This window comes from Sinohyriopsis cumingii, chromosome 15 (genome assembly GCF_028554795.1).
Source record: "Sinohyriopsis cumingii isolate HCF-2022 chromosome 15, ASM2855479v2, whole genome shotgun sequence".
Classification (NCBI taxonomy): Eukaryota; Metazoa; Mollusca; class Bivalvia; order Unionida; family Unionidae; genus Sinohyriopsis; species Sinohyriopsis cumingii.
The window spans coordinates 53,757,015-53,778,506 of NC_142975.1; the positions used below are offsets into that span (position 1 = coordinate 53,757,015).

The following is a 21,492-nucleotide window of genomic DNA, read 5'->3' on the forward strand; positions in this document are numbered from 1 at the left end:
CTTGCACAGACTCTTCACTTTATAAGTGTCACGAGAAAATTGTATATCCAATTTGTACCATTTTCCAAAACACGCACACACTTGCAGCTTGACCAGAAATATGTACATCTTGTTTTGTGGATAAGTTACAGACAAGTCCAAGCATATATAGGTGATTATGAACGTTAGGAATATCCCCTCTTTTTTTTCAGAAATATCAAAGCTTTTATGTGCATTTTCCCTTTTCCACTCTATATTAGTGCTTAGATTTGTTCCAAAAAAGAAAAAAGAAACGAAACAATTGTTTTAAAAAAATGAATTTTGAATTCAGATTTCTCTCTGTTTATAATTTTTTCAAGTTGATGGTGCATGACAGATTACATTCGCCTACCTTTCCAAAGTGAGAGACATTTCTTCACATGTCATTGTCTTTGTTAAATTCGGTTTCATTGGTTAGTTATCGTTAATCTTTAATTTTTTGATGCATTTCTTTTTGAAAGAAGATTTCAGGCTTTCTGGTGTTGGAACGGTATTTATGTTGTTTAGTCTGTTGATGAAATTATCTGTAGCAAAGTGCTTAAGACTTTTCATTTTTTTTTTTTTTATTTCAAGCCCTACAAAAGGAGACCAAGTTTGTCTTGAAAGAGGATTGAAACTCTAAATTACACGGGCGTGAAGGAAAACATCGTTGTGTTCATTCTAATTCTGCTTGCCGTATCTCTTTGTGTTTTAGAGGTCATATTTCTTCTTAAGTAAATACACGCATCAATAGACAGACAGATTGGGTCATCATCCTTGAGGTTCACTGTACTTTCGGTTCTTTACTTCATACAAACCCCAAATTTATTAGTTTGAAGAAAAAAAAGATAACATGCCCCTCAATACTGTAACACGTTTGTTCTGACTCTACCGATGTGAGTGTGAGTGTTTATGTTAAAATGTTTAAGTAAGATATAAAAAAATGGTCAGCTTGAAAACGCGAACCAATACTGTGACGCTCAGTATTTTGATGTGGTAAGAAGAAATGGTACAATACACAAAGAGGGCTTGTAAGTTCACATTCCAGTCTGTCTGCACTGTAATGGTAACAACGCAAGAGCGTAGGGATTATTATGCCACGCAGTCCTAGAACAAAACAATGCATCACCCGTTGTAAGCCATTTCATTGGCTATACTTATTTTCTTACCGCGTTCGCTTCGAATTGACTTGAGTAGCTATTCAGACAGTGACGAGAATGGCCATGCTTTACTGGGTCTATCCTATAGGCGATTTATATAAGAAATATTTTTAAAAATTAAACTAATGCACGAACAATCGTACCATGGGCGATCCCATGGAAATTGTGTCCGTCTTATTGCAAAATACATCAACATTTAATTTAACCGTGCAGATCGCTAGAACAAACCTCTGATAATATACATTTTGAAAAGTGTTGTGTGACACGGATCGCCATTGTCGCTTGGTGTCTGCTTTCTTGTTCGAAAAGAGATCGTTTCGTCTTGACTATAAAAATTTAATTTGACTAAGTTTTACGCACTACTTGAACTCATACATTTACGTTGTAGGTGTAAGCCGTCGTTCTCAGTTTTCTGGAAGTTCGTTTTAGCGTCTCTCAGATGTGATACTATTTTTTATGGACCGAACGAAATTTCTTTTGGCGTGAATCAGGACTCGTGGTTTTGTGGCATAAATGGAGAGCATTGATTAAAGCTCAGTTATGCCGTCTTCGAAATCGCTGACACGGATTTGAACTAACACTTCAGGTTTTGTGTGAGGCGATACGGTACATCATTGCCTTTTACTTCCTCAATGAAATCGTTTCATCTTATTGCAAAATTACATTTGACTAGGTTTCATACGCAGCAGGTCCCTGTATATAAGGAGAGTGTCTTAGCGTCAGAGTATTCATTCCACTCTCAAACGATCAAGAAGATGGAAGAGTCAGCACAGATCGACCTGCTGGTCCAATATTTGCTAAAAGTCATACGAAAGCATAATTCACATGCGAAAGTGGCAACAAAACTTACTCTTTTGGTCGTTAATTTGATGAGAGTCATACGAAAGTGTGTAAGTGCTAATGAAGTTTGCTATATCTGCAAAGGTAAATGGGTATTTGTCTCCAGAATACCTGCTTCGTCTAAGAAAGAGAGACAAAAGTCAAGATACCTAATATCGTTGTCAGGAGAAAGGACACTGGAATTCAAAGTGCCCTACGAGAAAAGAGAAGAAACAGAAACAAGACGAAACAGAGAAGAGGGATTCAGAAGAAGAAGAAATTGAAGATGAGGAAGAACTTGTGCCAGTAAAGACATGGAAATGGAAAAATTGACAATGTGAGCCGATGCGCTGGCCCTGATGTGAAATTTCATACTACCTTCTAAAAGAGAATAGACCAGAAAGAAAACGTAAGTGTCTCTTGGTCTTGACATTGTATAATAAGGATGGCGTGTTTTGTTTTTACTCACACTTTATGAAATTGTGCTCTTTCACCTCTCTCTATCCCTCTGGATCATGTTTTAGTTAGAATTGAAATGGAAGGATGTTTTCCTTCACGCACGCTCTTTAGGCATGCAAGTCGGTAAACAATAGTCAGTCTATTCATCCATCATTTTGTGTCTTGATGTTTCCTAAATCACACACTGATGCCATAAAATAACGGGCTAAATGGGTTTTGTAGTGTTGGGAGTGGGGGGGTGTAGGTGTTTGGCAGAGTTGGTCATTGCAGGTGAGGGCTTAGGTCATTTCAAAAAACTTTTTCTTCTTCACTCTGTGTTGATGGAATATAATGGGTTATTTTCTTCACTCTCTGTTGATAGTATATATAAAGGGTTATTTCTTCACTCCGTGTGGATAGTGTATAATGGTTTTCTTCTTCTTCCCTCTGTGGTATGCGTGTGTGTGTGTGTGTGTGTGTGTGTGTGTTCGCGTACGTTGTGTAGATCGTATATTTGGTTGTTTTTTTTTTCTTCTTCCTCCTGAGTGTGGATAGTATATTTGGGGTTTGTATGAGTTAGCGACGTTGTGTGGATAGTACATTTGGGGCTTGTATGCGTTAGCGACGTTGTGTGGATAGTATATTTGGGGTTTTTATGCGTTCGCGAACGTTTGTGTGGATAGTATATTTCGGGTTTGTACGTGTTAGCGACGTTGTGTGGATAATATATTTGGGGTTTGTATGCGTTAGCGACGTTGTGTGGATAGTATATTTGGGAATTGTATGCATTCGGGTACGTTTGTATGGAAAGTATAATTGGGGTTTGTATGCGTTCGGGTACGTTTGTATGGAAGGTATATTTGGGGCTTGTATGCGTTCGCGTAGGTTTGTATGGATAGTATATTTGGGGTTTGTATGCGTTCGCGTACGTTTGTATGGATAGTATATTTGGGGTTTGTATGCGTTCGCGTACGTTTGTATGGATAGTATATTTGGGGTTTGTATGCGTTCGCGTACGTTTGTATGGATAGTATATTTTGGGGTTTGTATGCGTTTGCGTACGTTTGTGTGGATAGTATATTTGTGGTTTTTATTATCTCCCTTCTGTGTTGATAGTATATTTGGGGTTTGTATTGCGTTCGCGTACGTTTGTATGGATGGTATATTTGGGGTTTGTATGCCTTCGCGTACGTTTGTGTGGATAGTATATTTGGGGTTTGTATGCGTTCGCGTACGTTTGTATGGATAGTATATTTGGGGTTTGTATGCGTTCGCGTACCTTTGTGTGGATAGTATATTTGGGGTTTGTATGCGTTTGCGTACATTTGTGTGGATAGTATATTTGGGGTTTGTATGCGTTCGCGTAGGTTTGTGTGGATAGTTTATTTGGGGTTTGTATTATCTCCCTTCTGTGTTAATAGTATATTTGGGGTTTGTTTTTTCCTCTTCCCTCTGTGTGTGTGTGTGTGTGTGTGTGTGTGTGCGCGCGTATGTCTGCGCGCGTACGTTGTGTGTGTGTGTGTGTATTGGTCTCTGTTTGTCCCTATAAAACTCACTTTATTCCTATCAGACACACTCTACCTACCTATCTGCAGTAGCGTGTATTCAGGTCAGCCACTTGCAACACTGTTGACATTTATCCCCTAGTGTTCAATACAGTGACGTCACTGACACTGGAAATTTCGAGACTATAAATATGGACTTGGGGATTTCCACAGGTTGTAGCTATACATATGTACTAGAGTTCATAAACAGGAACGTCACTCAAGCTGAGGCTATAAAAAGATAGTGGGGTTTTCCAAAGGAATAACCCACAAGTTGTAGTATAAATAGATAGTGGGATTTCATAGGAATTTTAGCTGATTATAGCTATAAATAGATACATGGGTGTTTATCCACGATCGTCACACAAGTTGATATTGTAAGTAGTTACTAATTTTATCCATTTTGGTCTAAACCATTTTAACTTAATTTTCGGGGTTATGTTCATTTTCCTTTAAATTCTGGGACAATTTCGTCATTTTAGAGTTACTTTTAGTCACATCCATTTTGTCGTTGAGCATTTCCTTGATTATAGCTATTTATAGCATCATTACAATTATGCAAATTTTTGAACATCCCAGCAAGATTTCAGGTCTTGGTAATGCTTTATATATAAATCTCACGCTTGTACTAGTGTATGTATGTCTCTGTCTCTGTTGTATTTGACCCTCGACCATCATTGTCCCTAGACAGTCCCATCATGTTCAATTCCCCTTGACGCTATACAGACCCACCATGTTCAATTTCCATATGTTAAATTCCCCTTGAGGTTAGAGTTGCCCAAGACTTTTTCCCATGTTAAATTCCCTTGAGGCTATATCCCCCAGGGGTTTCCGTAATGTTAAATTTCCCATTGTCCCTAGACAGTCCCACGATCTATTCCCCATGTTAAATTTCCCTTGTCCCTAGACAGGCCCAAACTCTATTCCCTTGTTCAATTCCCCTTGTCCCTAGACAAGCCCAAACTCTATTCCCATGTTCAATTCCCCTTGTCGCTAAACAAGCCCACGATTTATTCCCATGTTCAATTTCCCTTGTCGCTCAACAGACCCACGATTTATTCCCATGTTAATTTCCCTTAACGCTAGAGTGGCCCATGAGTTTTCCCCATGTTCAATTTCCCTTGACGCTAGAGTGGCCCATGAGTTTTCCCCATGTTAAATTTCCCTTGACGCTAGAGTGGCCCAAGGGGTTCTGTAATGCTAATTCCCCTTGACGCTAGGGTGGCCCCATTCACTACTCCTTCCATTACTGCGAAAATTTTCGATGTTATGTCAAGATACAGCCTGGGAAATGTAATAACAAATCCGACACGAATTACTTCTACAACCAAAACTTTGCTTGATCCAGTCTTTGTAAATTGTCTTACAACCATACTGCACACTGACATTTTAAAAATGATAGAGGATTTAGTGACCATGATGCTCCTTACATAGCAATCAGTGAAAAACTGTTAAAGCTACGTTAAAAATTCAAATCACACACACACACACACACACACACACACACACACACACACGCACACACTGTTAACGTGCACCTCCGTGCGTCCTGTAAGCGCTATGTCTGGACTTGCAGCAAGGATGATTTCAACAAATTCAACGCTCTGATAACAGGAACTATCTGGGCAGATCTTTTGCTCATACCGAGAGATGCTGATGTTGCAAATGCTATATTCAGAACTAGATTATTAGAAGTTTCAACTTTGTGTATTCCTTGTAAAACTATAACTGTTCGCCCAACTGATTAACCGTGGTTTGATTCTCTATTAAGAAAAATGATAAGGAAAAGGGACAGAACACGCCAGTTTGTCCTCAAATGTGGTATGCCAGTTGACTGGAATAATTTCAAACAAGTCAGGAATTAAGCAAACAACATGAAAAAATATGCTAAGGAGCAATATATGAATACTATTGATGCATATTTTTCAGATTCGAAGAAATATGCTCCGACAACGCTCAAATTTAATACAATCAATTGCAGTTATAAAAAATAATGCTTCGTTTGGCATTGATAATGACAAGAAAAAGCCAACTTATTAAATGCTCATTTTACTTCTATTTCAGCTATTGATGATACTAATTTTTCCCTCCATAGCTTATAAAACACAATCCGATACCCTAGACTAAATTATTATCTATGAAAAATGTATTAAAGCTATTATTAATTCCATTTCTGTCTATAAAGACACTGGGCTCGATGGCCTAAGTCATGGAATGTTTCAAGACGTCAAAAGGAGCACCACTAACAATTCCAGATAATTGGAAATTTTCGCACACTCTTCCCATTCATAAAAGGTGATCCACACAGGATTGCCAATTATAGACCAATGTCTCTACTTAACTGTGTCGCAAAAATCTTTGAAAAATGCATTTTTAAAGATATATATACTTATTGTCACAAAAACTGTCTTTTACATACGTATGGATATGGATTCCTACCTGGTCACGCTACTGTATTTCAATTTAACGAAATCATTGTATATGCAATTCACTTGATCAATCTCGAGATTTACACAGCACTGGTGTCACTACAGGACTTATATTGAAAACTGACGAGTCAAACTCGCGTGAGCTGACAATGTCGTGTTTGGATCAGGACAGAAAAGGTTTAGCATCCTTGGAAAGTTAAAGTGTCACATAAAATTAAGGCGTATGTGTACAATAAAAAATCTCAGGCAATCGCCGTTCAGAAGACCAGCAATAGAGATAGGAATAGCCACCATGGGTGTTGATGCCAGCAATAAGACCATAAATGCAAAAGAATGTACCCGAGTTATTCAGTGGATTGGAGAAAACTGAAAGGGAGTTGATTATAAGACTTAAACCTGTTGCAGTTCCGTTTGCATTTACTGTATCTAGAAAGGTTTTTATTCCGTTTGTGGATAAAGAGAAATCTGAATTACAAAGAATGGAGAAATTAGCCATTCATGCTCGTGTGGATCACCCAAATGAGTGGTGGACAGGTGTGGACCACGTGCTAAAAGATAATGGAAATGTTTGCATTTGCGTAGATCGAGCACTGATAAAAGCGTGTAGGCATAATAATAGTGCGGGTGTGTGTGATTTTGACTTTAAGTAAACTTCTCAAAATGTTCTCATAATAAACTCATTTTTAATAAGGAAGTCATCATCCCGTAAGTATAAGTGACGAATTTCTTCGTGAACAATTAGTCTGTTTCCCTGCTACGTATGCTCTCTGCATCGCACTCCACTATACGAAGCCAGGCGAACGCTGACGCCATATTGTCACGTGACCAAACCAAGTGGCCTCATTATATGGAGAGATCTAGATAATCTAACAGCGACACATTTATTCCTGTAATACTCTGTTTCTTTGTGACACAATTTGAACTTTGCTAATACTTTCAGTTTGAACTATAGCAGTCATTAACTTGTGTTCAAGCTTAAACATCAATTCGTCGTATAATTATTTTTACAAATATATTTACTAGTAGGCGAAGATGAAGGAAAAGGATACACACAACGATAGTTTGTTAATATCGCAGCATCAGCTCAAGCATTTCTTCTCCAATCAATTCCCTGATAAATTTTACGTCGAAATTGATGTGAAGTGATGTAAGACAGCCTAAATATAGCAAATATCACCCCTTTTTCCGAGGGGGTGAGGGAACCGATTGTTTTGCAAACTTCACACCACGTCATGTAAAATATTCTAATTGCAATAAATTTCTTGATAAATTTTACATCGATATAGATATCTCGTTGTACATGACGCGTCAGACTTTGTCAAATATTAGGATCGAAATAGCAACCCTATTCCACGAGGGGTGAATGTGATGATCTTTGATCAAATATTGTACATTCCGACTGCATCGTGTAATTTGTAAAAGATTCCATTTGCAATCAGTACCTTAAGTTCGCAATCATTTTCTGAAATTCATTCGAGTAGTTTGCATATTCTCTGTTGATCTCTAAGATCTACTCGAACTCCTCTGAATCTAGCTTGTCCGAACTTCATTTCTCCGGACTTTTGGTTTATCCGATATTTACCATGTTCTTTATTATAATTTTAGTAATAAGTCTCATCTTGCTGACATCTTAGAATGTTCTAGAAATGAAACGTTGACCCTCATCCTGGTTCTATTTTTTGTGTCTTAGTTTTAAAAATAATATAATATTGTTTACTTGAAAACTTACTCATTCTTGAAGCTGAATCAGCTTATTGTTGTTTTCCCTTTTTCGTTTTGGTGGAATTTTTTATTCAGAATATTATTCACTGGAAATACAGAGTGCTCATAAATAATATTCTTGGACTAGAACATTAGTTTGGAATTATAGTGATTTCAGACCAAAATAATTAAATTGTATTATTGTGATATACCAAAAGAATCTTAGTACATCATCACCCTTAAGGCCATTGACACATTACCACGTTCGAGACTACAGGTACATCAACACATTCAATATTGGAACTTATTGGAATAACAGTGGAGTTCAATTGTAACTTTGTACATTTGGTCTTGTAATAAACTTCTAGGACTACTTGTGATTTAATGAACAATACTATAATATTTTTTATAAAAAGTTTCACTTTGTATTATAGGGAAATAAATTATATGTTGAATTTTACAAAACTGATGGTTTTCAATTTTATTCTGTTACCTAGTTTAAGACCGTAGAGTCGTAACATATGAGTGAATATGAAGCTAGTCAATTAATTCAATGAAATGTGCACTCGCCAATGTGACCTTCATTTTTCAACGTCAGTTGTAAACATTTCGCTCTATCGTTTCTTGTTCTCTTTTGTTTCCTAAACCTCTTGATGGCTTTTCTTCACTCCTGAAATGAATCAGTTTGAAGATTAGACGATGCAGTATGTGGCACGCATGCTGCTCCTTTGACCTTGGGATCAAGGTTACAGTCATGGAAATTTTGCGTACAGGTTTTGGGTTTAAAAAAATTCGTTAGCTGTTATTTCCTAAACTCCTTGATGAATTTTCTTCCAACTTCGGACCTATAATTATGAAGCTAAGACAATTCCTTTTGCACAACTTCAGTATCGCCCATTTGACTTAGGGGTCAGTATCATAGTTATAGAAAATTTGCAACAATGGACTATTTCTTCATGGACAACTTTCAGTTTTGAGTATTTGTTGTGATTTTTAACTATTCAGTTTCCAAATGATGGACAGAAACTGGTAAATCGAATGCAAGAGCTTGGACGGCTGTATCGTCGATACTACGTGCTATGGTTTGGAGCTTTTCGGCCCGTTATCTTCGTCTGCCATCCCACGACCGTGAAAGAAGTTCTGAAGACATCAGGTGAGATTATGACCAATGCATATTTCTTTCTTCTATCTTTCTTTCCTTTTTCCTTTCTCTTTAGGGAGTTCATCGTCTTCTATCTGCCCCAATCGTAAACGATTGTATTTTCTTAATTTTCTTGTTTCATTTTGTCTCTTTTCGTATGGACCAGCCCTCTGCAATTCTCATATCTTCATGTTCTCATCCTTACCCTCCATGCTAAAACGTTTTTCTTTTCTTTTGTGTGCTTGTTATTCCTTCTTTTCTTGCCCAGTTTAGCACAGACTTGAAGATCATTCATTCCTCAGGCGGCATCGGCGGCGTTAAGAATGGTTAAATGTTCGTTGTTGTTTTTCTTAATAAATGACCTGTCACTGAATGGTCACAAGTATAAAACCCTGGAATGGATAGCTATCGTACTTACACTGTAGAAACTGAAAGCGCTGTCACATCATGTCATGTGCTATTAGACTAGAAACTGAAGCGCTGTCTCGCCATGTCATGTGCGATTAGACTGCAAAAACTGAAAGCGCTTGTCTCATCATGTCATGTGCTATTAGACTAGAAACTGAAGCGCTGTCTCGTCATGTCATGTACTATTAGACTGTATAAACTGAAAGCGCCTTATCATCATGCTATGTGCTGTTTGACTGTAGAAACTGAAAGCGCGGTCTCATCATCTCATGTGATATTAGACTGTAGAAACTGAAAGCGCTGTCACATCATGTCATGTGCTATTAGATTGTAGAAACTAAAAGCGCGGTCTCATCATCCCATGTGATATTAGACTGTAAAAACTGAAAGCGCTGTCTCATCATGTCATGTCCCATTAGACCGTAGAAACTGAAAGCGCAGTCTCGTCGTGTCATGTGATATTAGACTGTAGAAACTGAAAGCGCTGTCTCGTCATGTCATGTACTATTAGACTGTAGACACTGAAAGCGCTGTCTCATCATGTCATGTGCCATTAGACTGTAGAAACTGAAAGCGCTGTCTCATCATGTCACGTGCCATTAGACTGTAAAACCTGAAAGCTCTGTCTCATCATGACATGTGCTATTAGATTGACGAAACTGAAAGCGCTGTCTAATCATGTCATGTGCTGTTATCCTCCGTCAGATCCTCGGTAAGCTTAAAGCCAGTTTCCGAACCTCATTAAGAAGAGTTATCGCCAGTGGTCTGTAGTGTCTATTAGCAGTGCCTTTTGATACGGATCTACATATAACCTACATCTGGCCTTCAGGGACGGTCAAGGTAATTTTAAATTGAGAACATCTATGTCAGACTGGGGAGCGGCGAGACATACAATTCCTTGGAATTCTTGCTTCCTTCAGTATTCGTTGTAGCTTAACATTTGCATATTGAGAGGGTAGGTACGGGTAGACACAAATCAGTAAAAAAAAATATTATTTTAATTGTTTCTAGTTTTCTTTTCCTGTACTTTGTGTTACATGTTTTAAAGTTTCTACTTAACATCCACTATAACTGATCTATACGGAACACACCTCTTTATTTGATTACGGAGAGTGATAACAGAAATTTGGGTATCATCTGTAGAACTTAATGAAATGAAGCAATTTTATTCTTTTTTTATATAAATATTATTCTTCGTTTAAAGCAGGTGACAATTTTAGCAGCGAATGTAAAAATACTTAATGATATCTTTCAATTTTTGCAACAAAAAATAAAAAACCCACATACGTTGTCTTAGCGAACTTGGAACTCATCATTTCCTTGTCTAAAAGATCAGCTTGATTTCCTCCTCTCCGACTTTTAGGTTGTTTGAATTATTCATGTATGTTTCAAGTGGCACTACAGCACTCCCCGGCCGAGTCATACCAAGGACATATAAAAAATGGTACTAACAGCTGCCTCGCTTGGCGCTCAGAATTAAGAGGTTAGTATTAGGACTGGTCGGCCTTGTGTCAGGATAATGTGACTGGGTGGGATATCATGCTTCATGTCTGCGGCATGATGCCAGAGTGTTAGACATCACTATAAAGCTGTGACACTGCAGACATCGTAGCGATATGACTGAAAAATTGTTAAAGCTACGTTAAAAATCCAAAATCACACACACACCGCACTGTTTTGATATCAAAAGGAAAACGCCTATGTGATTACATAGCGATCATTTGACAAATTTATTTGAAATTAACATCTTGTAAGATGGTAATTTATTTCATTTTATTAATGAGATCACGCCTAACTAGTATGAAAAGGTGCACAAAACCAAAAGTGAGATGGTAAATCTGACACGTGATGATGAAATGCACAAAACCAAAAGCGAGATGCTAAAGCTGCCACTTGATGACGAAAATCCTTGAAATTTTGTATCAAAGAACCACAAAATTATCTTCGTTTCTTTGACGAAACCCAAAATATAATTTTAAAATAGTGACTTTCCACGAACTTCAATCAGATAACCTGGCAAAACCAAAACCTGCACAAAACCAAAAGTGTGATGGTAAAACTGACACGTGATGATGAAATGCACAAAAACCAAAAGTGAGATGGTAAATCTGACACGTGATGATGAAAATCCTTGAATTTTTTTTATGAAAGAACCACAAAATTATCTTCGTTTCTTTGACGAAACTCAAAATATAGTTTTCAAATAGTGACTTTCCATAAACTTTAATCTGATAACCTGGCAAATTACTTTTTGTCACCTCTCTGTTAACACCCATGTATTGACGCGATAAAGTGAACAAGAAACAAATTATCCAGTCTGGATGAAAGTGATTGTAGGTATTATTCAGCAAACACTAAATGTAAAATACACCGGCATTTAGTGCTATCTTTCTGCACGGAATTCAACACAATATTAAACCGGAAGCATGTCAAATACTGCGTATACTATTGGTATTTCAAATTGTGGTGGCGTAAGAATACTCGTATATAAATATTGTTTCAACACAAGGTTATGCTTCAACAGTGGGCAATTGCTACAGGTACTTGATTCACGGAGAAACCAATGATTACAAACTCACAGGTACATGGGACTTCGTAACGGTTAGTTGTACACGTTTAATGTGATTTCAATACAGTGTTCTCAATATTAATGATACAAAAGTTGCAATAGGCTGTCAAAATTATACGGTACATTTTGGGTTAGGAAGAAGAAATAAACTGTAATCTATATAATGTTGCTGTGTTTGCTTTTTACTTATTTATTCCTATTTTATAAAACCTATTAGTAAGGGTCTGAAACATTATTTAATATTAAAATGTCGGAAGGCCGCTTTACACCCCACCCACCCCAGCATTTTTCTCTCTATATGAGTTAGCTGGTAAGGCAGTAGACTAATTGAACAATAGACATATGAATGAGCTATGAATACATGCCTTCATGGTAAGACGTCCCAACTCCACTACCACATTTCTTTCTCTCTCTCTCTCTCTCTCTCTCTGCATCATCAGAGAAGGATACCAGCTAAAATCCGTGAAAAATAGTGCTTGGCGGATTTTTGCCTGTCATGTGATGATGCCTCTGGACCTATGAACGATGCTAAAACCAACGGAAAGGGGAAAGACAGAAATGGAGGATAGAAACGTCTGTATGTTCGGTTGTAATGTTAATTAAATCATAATAATGGCTTATATAAACTGTAATAAGCGTCATTTACTTTTAATGAAAATGTTATACATCTCGTTGTATACCAACATACATATACATGTATTAGACGATCTTTATTTCCAGATTACATAGAGTTGTCAGCATCAGGAAATCTGTATCATTACGAGATGTATAGCGTCTGAGACAGGATCGCAATTTTCTGATGCTGCCAACGAGACATTTTCTAGCAGTCAAAGTTTTGTTACTGTGATAATGACATATTTCCTATATACCTATCAATTTTCTTGTATTCTTATAATTGGTTTAGTGATGATGATTATCTTGAGAATTAGCCTGGTAATTCAATGCATCATTCTTTATAGTACGTGTCCTTTTCAGTACGAATAAAATCTCTTTTTCAACTTCTTTTCGGTAAAAAAAATGTTGTTCTTTGTACATAACTCACATTGCAGTACTGACGGGAGATAATTATCGCGTTAGTCACATAATTAAACAATTTGGATAGTTGCTAGTTCAACAATAACAACAGCAAACACATAACTACCTTAAGAGCGTTACAGTATATTAAAACGACTGCAAGAAAAATGATAATAATAGCAACAACAACAACAAAAAATTATGATAATAATAACAATAACAGCAACAGCAATATTATTATTAATAATAACAGCAACAACAACGGCAATAATAATAATAATAATAATGATAACCTGAAGGTTGAGGAAGACTACGCATGCATTTCTTTACCGAAAATTCACAGACCAATAATATATAGTGTATTCTATGTACATACACGACTCTCCTGGTTCGATATTTTTTCCCACAACGTAATGATGACTTATCACGCAGAAGGTGGTGAAAGAAAGATTACATTGCAACTGCCAAATTGGCTACACATCTCTCTATCTCTAAAAGTTTAGATTTTGCAACGTTACAGTCACCATCGCATGTAGTCGGAACATGTGGAATGGAAAGATTTTGTTGATTTTATTGTTAATATCAGTCGAAAGTATCTGTAAAAAATTGAACATCTTTCGCTTCTTGACCGAGGTTTTCCAAATAGAATCATAGTTCATAACTGTTGGAAAGCAAGTAAATAAAGCCAGTGAAAAATATTTTTCTTTTTCTCATGCCAACCATGCGGTAGTGCCTCTTGTTAAAGGCTTCCTAGTTGTATTTTTAAACTGACTCGAAGAGTAAAAAATCACTGATATTTATGAACATGTCTTGAATAAACACACTATTGTATTATTTCAACTGGATTGTGCAAAAGTTATATATAAATCTACCTGTGTATTTGTATAATTATCTTCGTAAGTATGTCACTGGATTCTCTCACTTTACTCCAGGTCCCTTCATTCGACTGAGTTTTACTCTATGCTTTTAGCGTTACTGCTTTTACCAAAATAAATGTCGTCTTTTATCGTCCCGAATAACTGAAAGCAATAAAGAAAATAAATAGAATTGTTACAGAGTGTAAAGTAATAACAAAAGAATGAGTGATAGATAAAGAAGTAGATTCTAAACTGAGTTAATTTTTATCTTTTTTTAAGGTGAATTAACTTAAATACTTGACATTACTCTGTCTGGAGTACCTAATTTAGAGTAAACTGATTCGATCAATCTGTCTGTCTAGCTATGTATGTAGATATATAGGTATGAATGTAGGTACATATGTATGTATGTATGTATGTACTATATACATGCAGTTCGATCTTTCTGTTTGTTTGACCATATCTGCTTTTGTTAATCTTTTAGGCTTTATTTTGGTAGGCATTAAAGCATGAAGGTAGATTGTTTGGTAAGTTGATGAGATATGATAACATCACTAAAAGCATTCTATTAGTAATCGTTGTTATTATAATTTAGTCCTTAAAATATAATTTTATTAGATCCCTTTGAACTCTACAGAACCCAAGCCAACTGGATTTGGCGGTGCATACAGACATGGAATACCTTGGTTAGGACGTGGTTTGCTGATAGCAGATGGCGCCCGCTGGGCTCGGGCAAGACGATTGCTCACTCCTGCCTTCCATTTTGACATCTTGAAACCATATGTGGCCATTTCGAATGAAGCAGCAAATATTTTGATTGTAAGTAGGTTTTGTCTTGCATGTGAATGACGAGACATAGATTATCACTCCATCGGCAAGATCTATGCAGTTTTGAGGTAATCATTAGAATAACTGAGCTTGTTACATCTCTGGCGACCAAATTCCGATTAAAATTTGATCAAGGTTGGTAAATACATTAATATCATAATTGCATGATCTTAGAGGCGGGTTCTGTATTAAGTGAGATCTGCGCTTAGTAATGAGGTAATCTGACATCTGAATGGCTGAGTTGCATCTATAGAGATAATGTTTCTAATCCGATTTTGAGGAAACTTGGTAAAAATAATTTAGATCTTGGTTTAGTTCGATTATGACTGAGACCTGAGCAGTAGTAATTATGTTTTTCATCTTTTCAAAGAATTTTTTTAATTGATAAAAGTGACACGATATCAGTGATGGAAGATAGTTTGCATAGGCTTGCGTTCTTACATTACTTCAAGGCCGCGGACAGGCTAGAACAGCTAGGTTAATATTCCGGGGGCCTACAACGATCAAGGGGCCCACGGCTGTCACAATTTATAATTCATAGGGGCCGACTGGAGAACTTTTCCTAGGGCCCATAAATCCTGTCCGCGGCCTTGCAGTACACAAGCCTGCTTTGCGAAATGGCCAGATTGTGATGCCATGCAGGACAGGTGAGTGATATAATGGTCCACTTTGGCCTCTTGTTAAAGGTGGAATAAAGAATATTCTCTATTTTGCTTATGAAGTTCATGATGTGCATCTGATGAACTAAATTACAACCAAAATCAGTGTTTAACTTTTTTCTGAAAGTAATCTATGTTCTGTGTGTTTGTTATAGTTTTTCACACTAACGCAAAACACTTTTATCTTGTAGGAAAAGCTGGAACCTTTTGTAAACACACCAAAATATTTTGAAGTTTTTGAGGTAATAAGTCTCTGTACCCTTGATATCATTTTAAGATGTGCATTCTCCTACCACACAAATTGCCAGAGAGGCCTGTAAGTATCCTGCGTGACTGGTATGTTTATACGATATATTTAATGGTAAAAATGTCATGTTTAAACTCTTCAATGGGCAAAGGTCGTTCAAAATATTTTATGAATCCATCCATGATTTAACCTCCACCAAACTTCAAAGGAGCATATCTTATACATCAGTTGTTGTTCTATGGTTTAACGCCATTTTTCAGCACAAGATAGGCTATACATGGCCGCCAGTATAACTGGTGGAGGAAGAACCCTGGAAAACCCAGGGAAAAACCACCGACCCACGAGAAGCTACTGGCGGGCTTTCCCACGTACCCACGCTAGCCGAGCCTTGGACTCGAACCCACGCAGACAGAGGTGAGATGGCAGTGATCCGGAACGGTGAGCGCTTTAGAACACTCGGCCACTCGGGCCCCTTATACATCAGTAAAATCTATCAATCTAACACGTCCTTCAGAATTCTTCCACTACTTATTGAAAAGCCCTTAACCATCATAGTATAATGTTCGTTACCACATGCTCAACCAGAACTGTGTCCAGGGTGGCTTCCTTAGCACTGATGTGGTTACTATAGCAACCAGGTATAAAAACAAAACAATTTCCTTTCCTTTCCAGGGAGAGAACGTTTCCTTGGATATGCTATACAAATATTCTGACTTGGGTAGTTTAATGACAATAGTCAAATTTTATTTAATATCAACATTTTCATTAATGTCCCTACCCCCTACCCCACCCTTAAAATTAAAAAAAAACAACAAAAAAAACAAAACAAAAAGCCATTAGCTTCTCAGAGGTAATCACTGATTACTACAATTAAAATAACAATAACTGTTAAAATATGTTGTTTGTAATCAAATTTTTTGTTCAGTTTATTGTTGAAAGTGACATAAAAATATAATTTTTATTCTCAATATACATGCAGAGGATATAAATGTACAAGAAAAAAATATAATCTAAAATTACATAGCATATGTAAGGTTTAAGGGTTTTGTAAACACAATATACATTATATACAGAGAAAACAAGATACTCTTATATAGGTCACATAAATGATGAGATTTTAATGACAGAAGTGCGTGTACATGAAAACACACTATAGAGACATAGGCTGATAATGACAGAAGTGCATGTACATGAAAACACACTATAGTGGCATAGGCTGATAATGACATAAGTGCATGTACATGAAAACACACTATAGTGACATAGGCTGATAATGACAGAAGTGCATGTACATGAAAACACACTATAGTGACAAAGGCTGATAATGACAGAAGTGCATGTACATGAAAACACACTATAGTGACATAGGCTGATAATGACAGAAGTGCATGTACATGAAAACACACGATAGTGACATATGCTGATATAATAAAAGTTAATGAAAACAAGTTATTTAAGGCAAGAAAAACTAATAGATGTAAATACCTGTATCCATACTCAAGACTCACATAAATAAACATAAGGTGCTGGGATTTAAAGAGAGTCAAAAGCACTAAGCATGCAGTGAAACTAAAAGCAGCTCATGTACACCTAAAACAATATGCATGCCAAAACTACAATTCAAGCAAGCTTAAATGCTAAATGCTGAAAATATGTTATAACGATAGAAGCAACAAGATCATTATTTGGGATTATAAATGAACAAAATTATCATCAGAAGATCCTTAAAATACATGGTAAAATCAGCTTACATTAAGAAATGAGATCCAGAGTTTTGTTGTTACATACTTACCACACCTAGTCGTTATTACACTTATCTCCAATGTGTTTACATACTCAAAAGCGAACCATACCTGGTTGTTCTTACATTTGTTATCTCCAGTGTATTTACATACCTGATTAAATAAGAAAAGATTCAAAATAAAAAATAATTTAAGTAGACGTGACATTGCTCATACAGAATCTTAAAAAACATCAAGGTTTTCAGCCTTCATATATAAAGATTTTAAACATTAGCTGAATCCATTAATTCAGACCATCACTTTTTGTTTTCACTGAAGATGAATCTTGGAGCGCTTTTAAGCAGTTTGTTCTGGTTTCCATAACAACAATGTGGGAAGCCTACTTTTCAATTTATCATCAGACTGGACAGGTCAATTTTGATCAAACCTCTGCAGGACTGCTACTTTGGAAGCAGCTAAATTGCTCTTGATATCAAGGTCATTGCAGTTCATGCAAACAGAGCTAATACCTAATATGGTTTCCATAACAACAAAGTGGTTGCCTTTAGTAAAAGAAGCTGAACTTTTTTGATTCATCATTAACTGCTTTTCAAATATAGATCAATGTTTGACCCTTGAAATGTGTGTTAATATTACCTCTGTTATTAAAGTGAAGAAGAAAAATATGCTTGACAAATTTTGTAAAATAATTTAAAATAATTTCAGAGGCAATATCTTTGGATTATGTTTTGGACCTTGGTCTACTAGATGACCAATGTTAGGCCTCTTGATTTATTTGTACCATATTTCTTCTTAAACAAAGTCATTATTATTATTATTATTATTATTATTATTGTCATGTTTATTTCTTCACATATTCCTGTATATATGTTCCAGGCTTGATACTTTGATTTTTTTAATCACTTAATTACTTAATGTCAAGCCAGATTTATCAAAGTATGTTTTACATACTGCATATATTGTACATAACAGCTTGAAGGCCTCAAGGTAGATTAGTTCTGTAACTTCTCTAAATAAAGTCATTATTATTATAACATGACTATTTGTGTTTGATGGACACATTTTTAAAAATATGTGATTGTATTTCCAGAACAACGCATCCATATATCACAGCCGTCCATGAAATCAGTGAGACCTGGGGTATTAGAAACAGGTGTGTACACTTAACACTGATTTTACTAAATTAGCAACGCTATTATGATTTATTACTAATTTATTTATCCTTCAATGAGAGACTACACAGGGTCAAAATATATATCTTACTTGCGCACCTTCAATTTCTACAATTAGAGGTGAAAAAATTATAGATAATACAGTAGAATAAGTCATAAAAAAAACATTACACCTTATAAGTTACAGCTGACTTGAAAAGTTTCAGTACACTAATTGAGCCAATGAGCTGTCATGTCACTTCACTGCAGTCCCTAATTAAATATTCCAGTTTTTCACTCATGTTTCCTGAGATTTGCTAACAGTAAAGAACATCACTTGCACTCAATAAAAAACAGCATTTAGAGTTAAAACAAAATTAAATATTTATTGAGTTGAAACTTGTGGCTTTTACATAGGTTGATAAAGCAAACAGCTTTGATTCATCCAATTTGGGAAAAAATATAGAAAATTCAAGTCATTTCTATCAAATTCAAATATTTCCATAAATGCAACATAATCTAGACTTGATTTTTGAGATGTTATTTCCAGTTAGTGCCTAACATTATGTATGATATACCGTATTTACCGCATATGTTGGGACACTATAAAATAATTATTTTTTTTCCTGTCCCAGAACTTATGGTGAAACATTTTGTCACTTTGGTCATATGTCTCAAGACTTAAGAAACGAAATAAACTTGTATTGCTATTGTGCTTCTACCCCCCCCCACTACACGTCGCAATAAAATAAATAAATTAAACGCTTAATTGATAATAAAAAGAAAGAAACTAACCTTGTGTTGTTATCATTTATTCCTTTTTTCAACATGAGCATTAAAGAATAAAATATTTCCACGAAATCCGTATAAGTAGCGTAGGCTTCCATACTGTAGCGTGTATCAATTATGTCCTTTTTTATATTTTATTTTGTGGGGGATTCTCTCTCCTTTTTGATCTTTCCAAACCGGTTAGGGAGGCCCTCCTGCCCTGCATGTTTTGGATTGCTATTTTGTATGTTTTGCTATCGTTTTAATGTTTTCATGAATAATAGTTTTATTGTTTAATATTTTGTATTTTTTTCGTTTTGTTAAATTTGTTTAATTTCATTTTTTTATATATATTTTTTTTCATTCTAAGTATTCATCTTTGTTAAACCAGCTTTCAACTTCCATCCTTCGTTCTTCATCCTCTTTTAATCTTCTTTTTTCCTTCCTTCTTTCCTTGTCTATTTCTTTGAGTGCTTTACGTGTTGGGCTTGTTGTTTTTATTTGACTTTTCTCCGCATTTGTTGGCGCTTCTTTGTTCTCTTTTTTTTATTGTTGTTGCAGTCTCATTTTTTCTTTTTCCTCTTCTTGTCGTATTCTCCTCAAATATGGGTGTATCTCGTCTGGTTTCGGTGACGGTTCTTGTTGGTCTTGCTGTTTTAATTTGGGGTCTGTACTTTCTTGCTGTATTGGCTTGGTGCCCTGCTGTTGTTGTAGTTGTATAGGTTCTTGTTGTTGCTGTTGTCTAATCCCTAGTGGTTGTTGTTGTTGTTGCTTTTGGTCCATTATTTGTGTCTGTATTTGTTGTCTTACTGGAATCTGTACTTGCATTTGTTGTGGTTGTTGTTGTTTTGGATCTTGTCGTTGTTGTAGAGTTTTCTGCAGTCGTTCAGGATTTGTGATTTCTTGTTGCTGTTGTAGTTTTATTTGTCTTTTTGGATTTTGTTGTTGTCGGTTCTATGCATCTTGTGGTTGTTGTTGTTGTATCTTACTGTTTTCTAATTCAGTCTGGACTTGTGATTGTTGCTGTTGCTGTTGTTGTTTTTGTTGTCCTGGTGGTTCATGTTGTTGTCGTTTTGGGTCCATCATTTGTGTCTGTACTTGTTGTCTGATTTCTACTGGGATCTGTACTTACATCTGGTGTGGATGTTGTTGCTTTAGGACTTCTTGTTGTTGTTGAGTTTCCTTTAATTGCTTTGAATTTGTAATTTCTTTTTGCTGTTGTTGTTGTATTTGTCCTTGTTGTCCTTGTGGGTTTTGTTGTTTTTGTTGGTTCTGTGGTTGTTGTTGCTTATGTTCTTGTTGTATATTCTCTGCTTCCATGCTTCCTAAGTTTATCTGCGGACTTTTTTCTTGTGATTGTTGTTGCCTATTTACTTCAGTCTGGACTTGTGACTGTTAATGTTGTTGTTTTGACTGAGTTTTCTGTAGTTGAAATCTTTTTTCAAACTTTTTAACTCTTTCCTTTATTGGAATTTCTAAAGGGATATCTGTCACATGCAGGTCTCCTGTCTGTTATTTTATTTTCCGTAGGATAGGTGTTGGTTTCTTTACTATGACTTTCTCTTTTCCAATGTACATTTCTCCTAATGGTAAAATCGGTGTTTTTCCGTTCGGTCATATGATGTAACCTTGATATCCGTTGGGGTTAATGGAGTATACTCTGTTTATGCACTCGGGATTTGATATCTTCATTGCAATCATTACACTTGTTATGGTTGGTATTTTCTCTCTTGGAATGTTTGTCATGTCTAGTTCTTGTGTCCCTTCTCTGTATTTGCATTCTATGTAACTCCCGTCGTGCGTATCAATTCTTCTTAGCTTGAAAAATTTACTCAGTTGATTCATTTTTCTCCTGTTTCCTCATGCTCTGGTTTCACCTAGTTGACCTTCAATTTCTTGATTTTCCATGGTATGTACATACCGTTTCTTTTTGTAGTTATTTGTGTGATTCTTATTCCTTCTCTTCGTTGCTGGCAGTCTGTAATGGACAGAAAAGATAGTCCTGTGGGGGTAGCAGAAC

General features: G+C 36.1%; 1 protein-coding gene across 1 annotated transcript in view; it reads left to right on the plus strand.

Moving 5' to 3' along the window:
• The window catches only part of LOC149781813 (cytochrome P450 4F5-like), a 66,158-nt gene that overhangs the window by 14,041 nt on the left and 30,625 nt on the right, over positions 1-21,492 (plus strand). The window contains exons 2-5 of the mRNA XM_089935985.1: positions 9,094-9,241; positions 14,715-14,896; positions 15,756-15,880; positions 18,644-18,706. Coding sequence (XP_089792111.1) covers positions 9,094-9,241; positions 14,715-14,896; positions 15,756-15,880; positions 18,644-18,706 — 518 coding nt within the window. The remainder of the gene's footprint in view (positions 1-9,093; positions 9,242-14,714; positions 14,897-15,755; positions 15,881-18,643; positions 18,707-21,492) is intronic.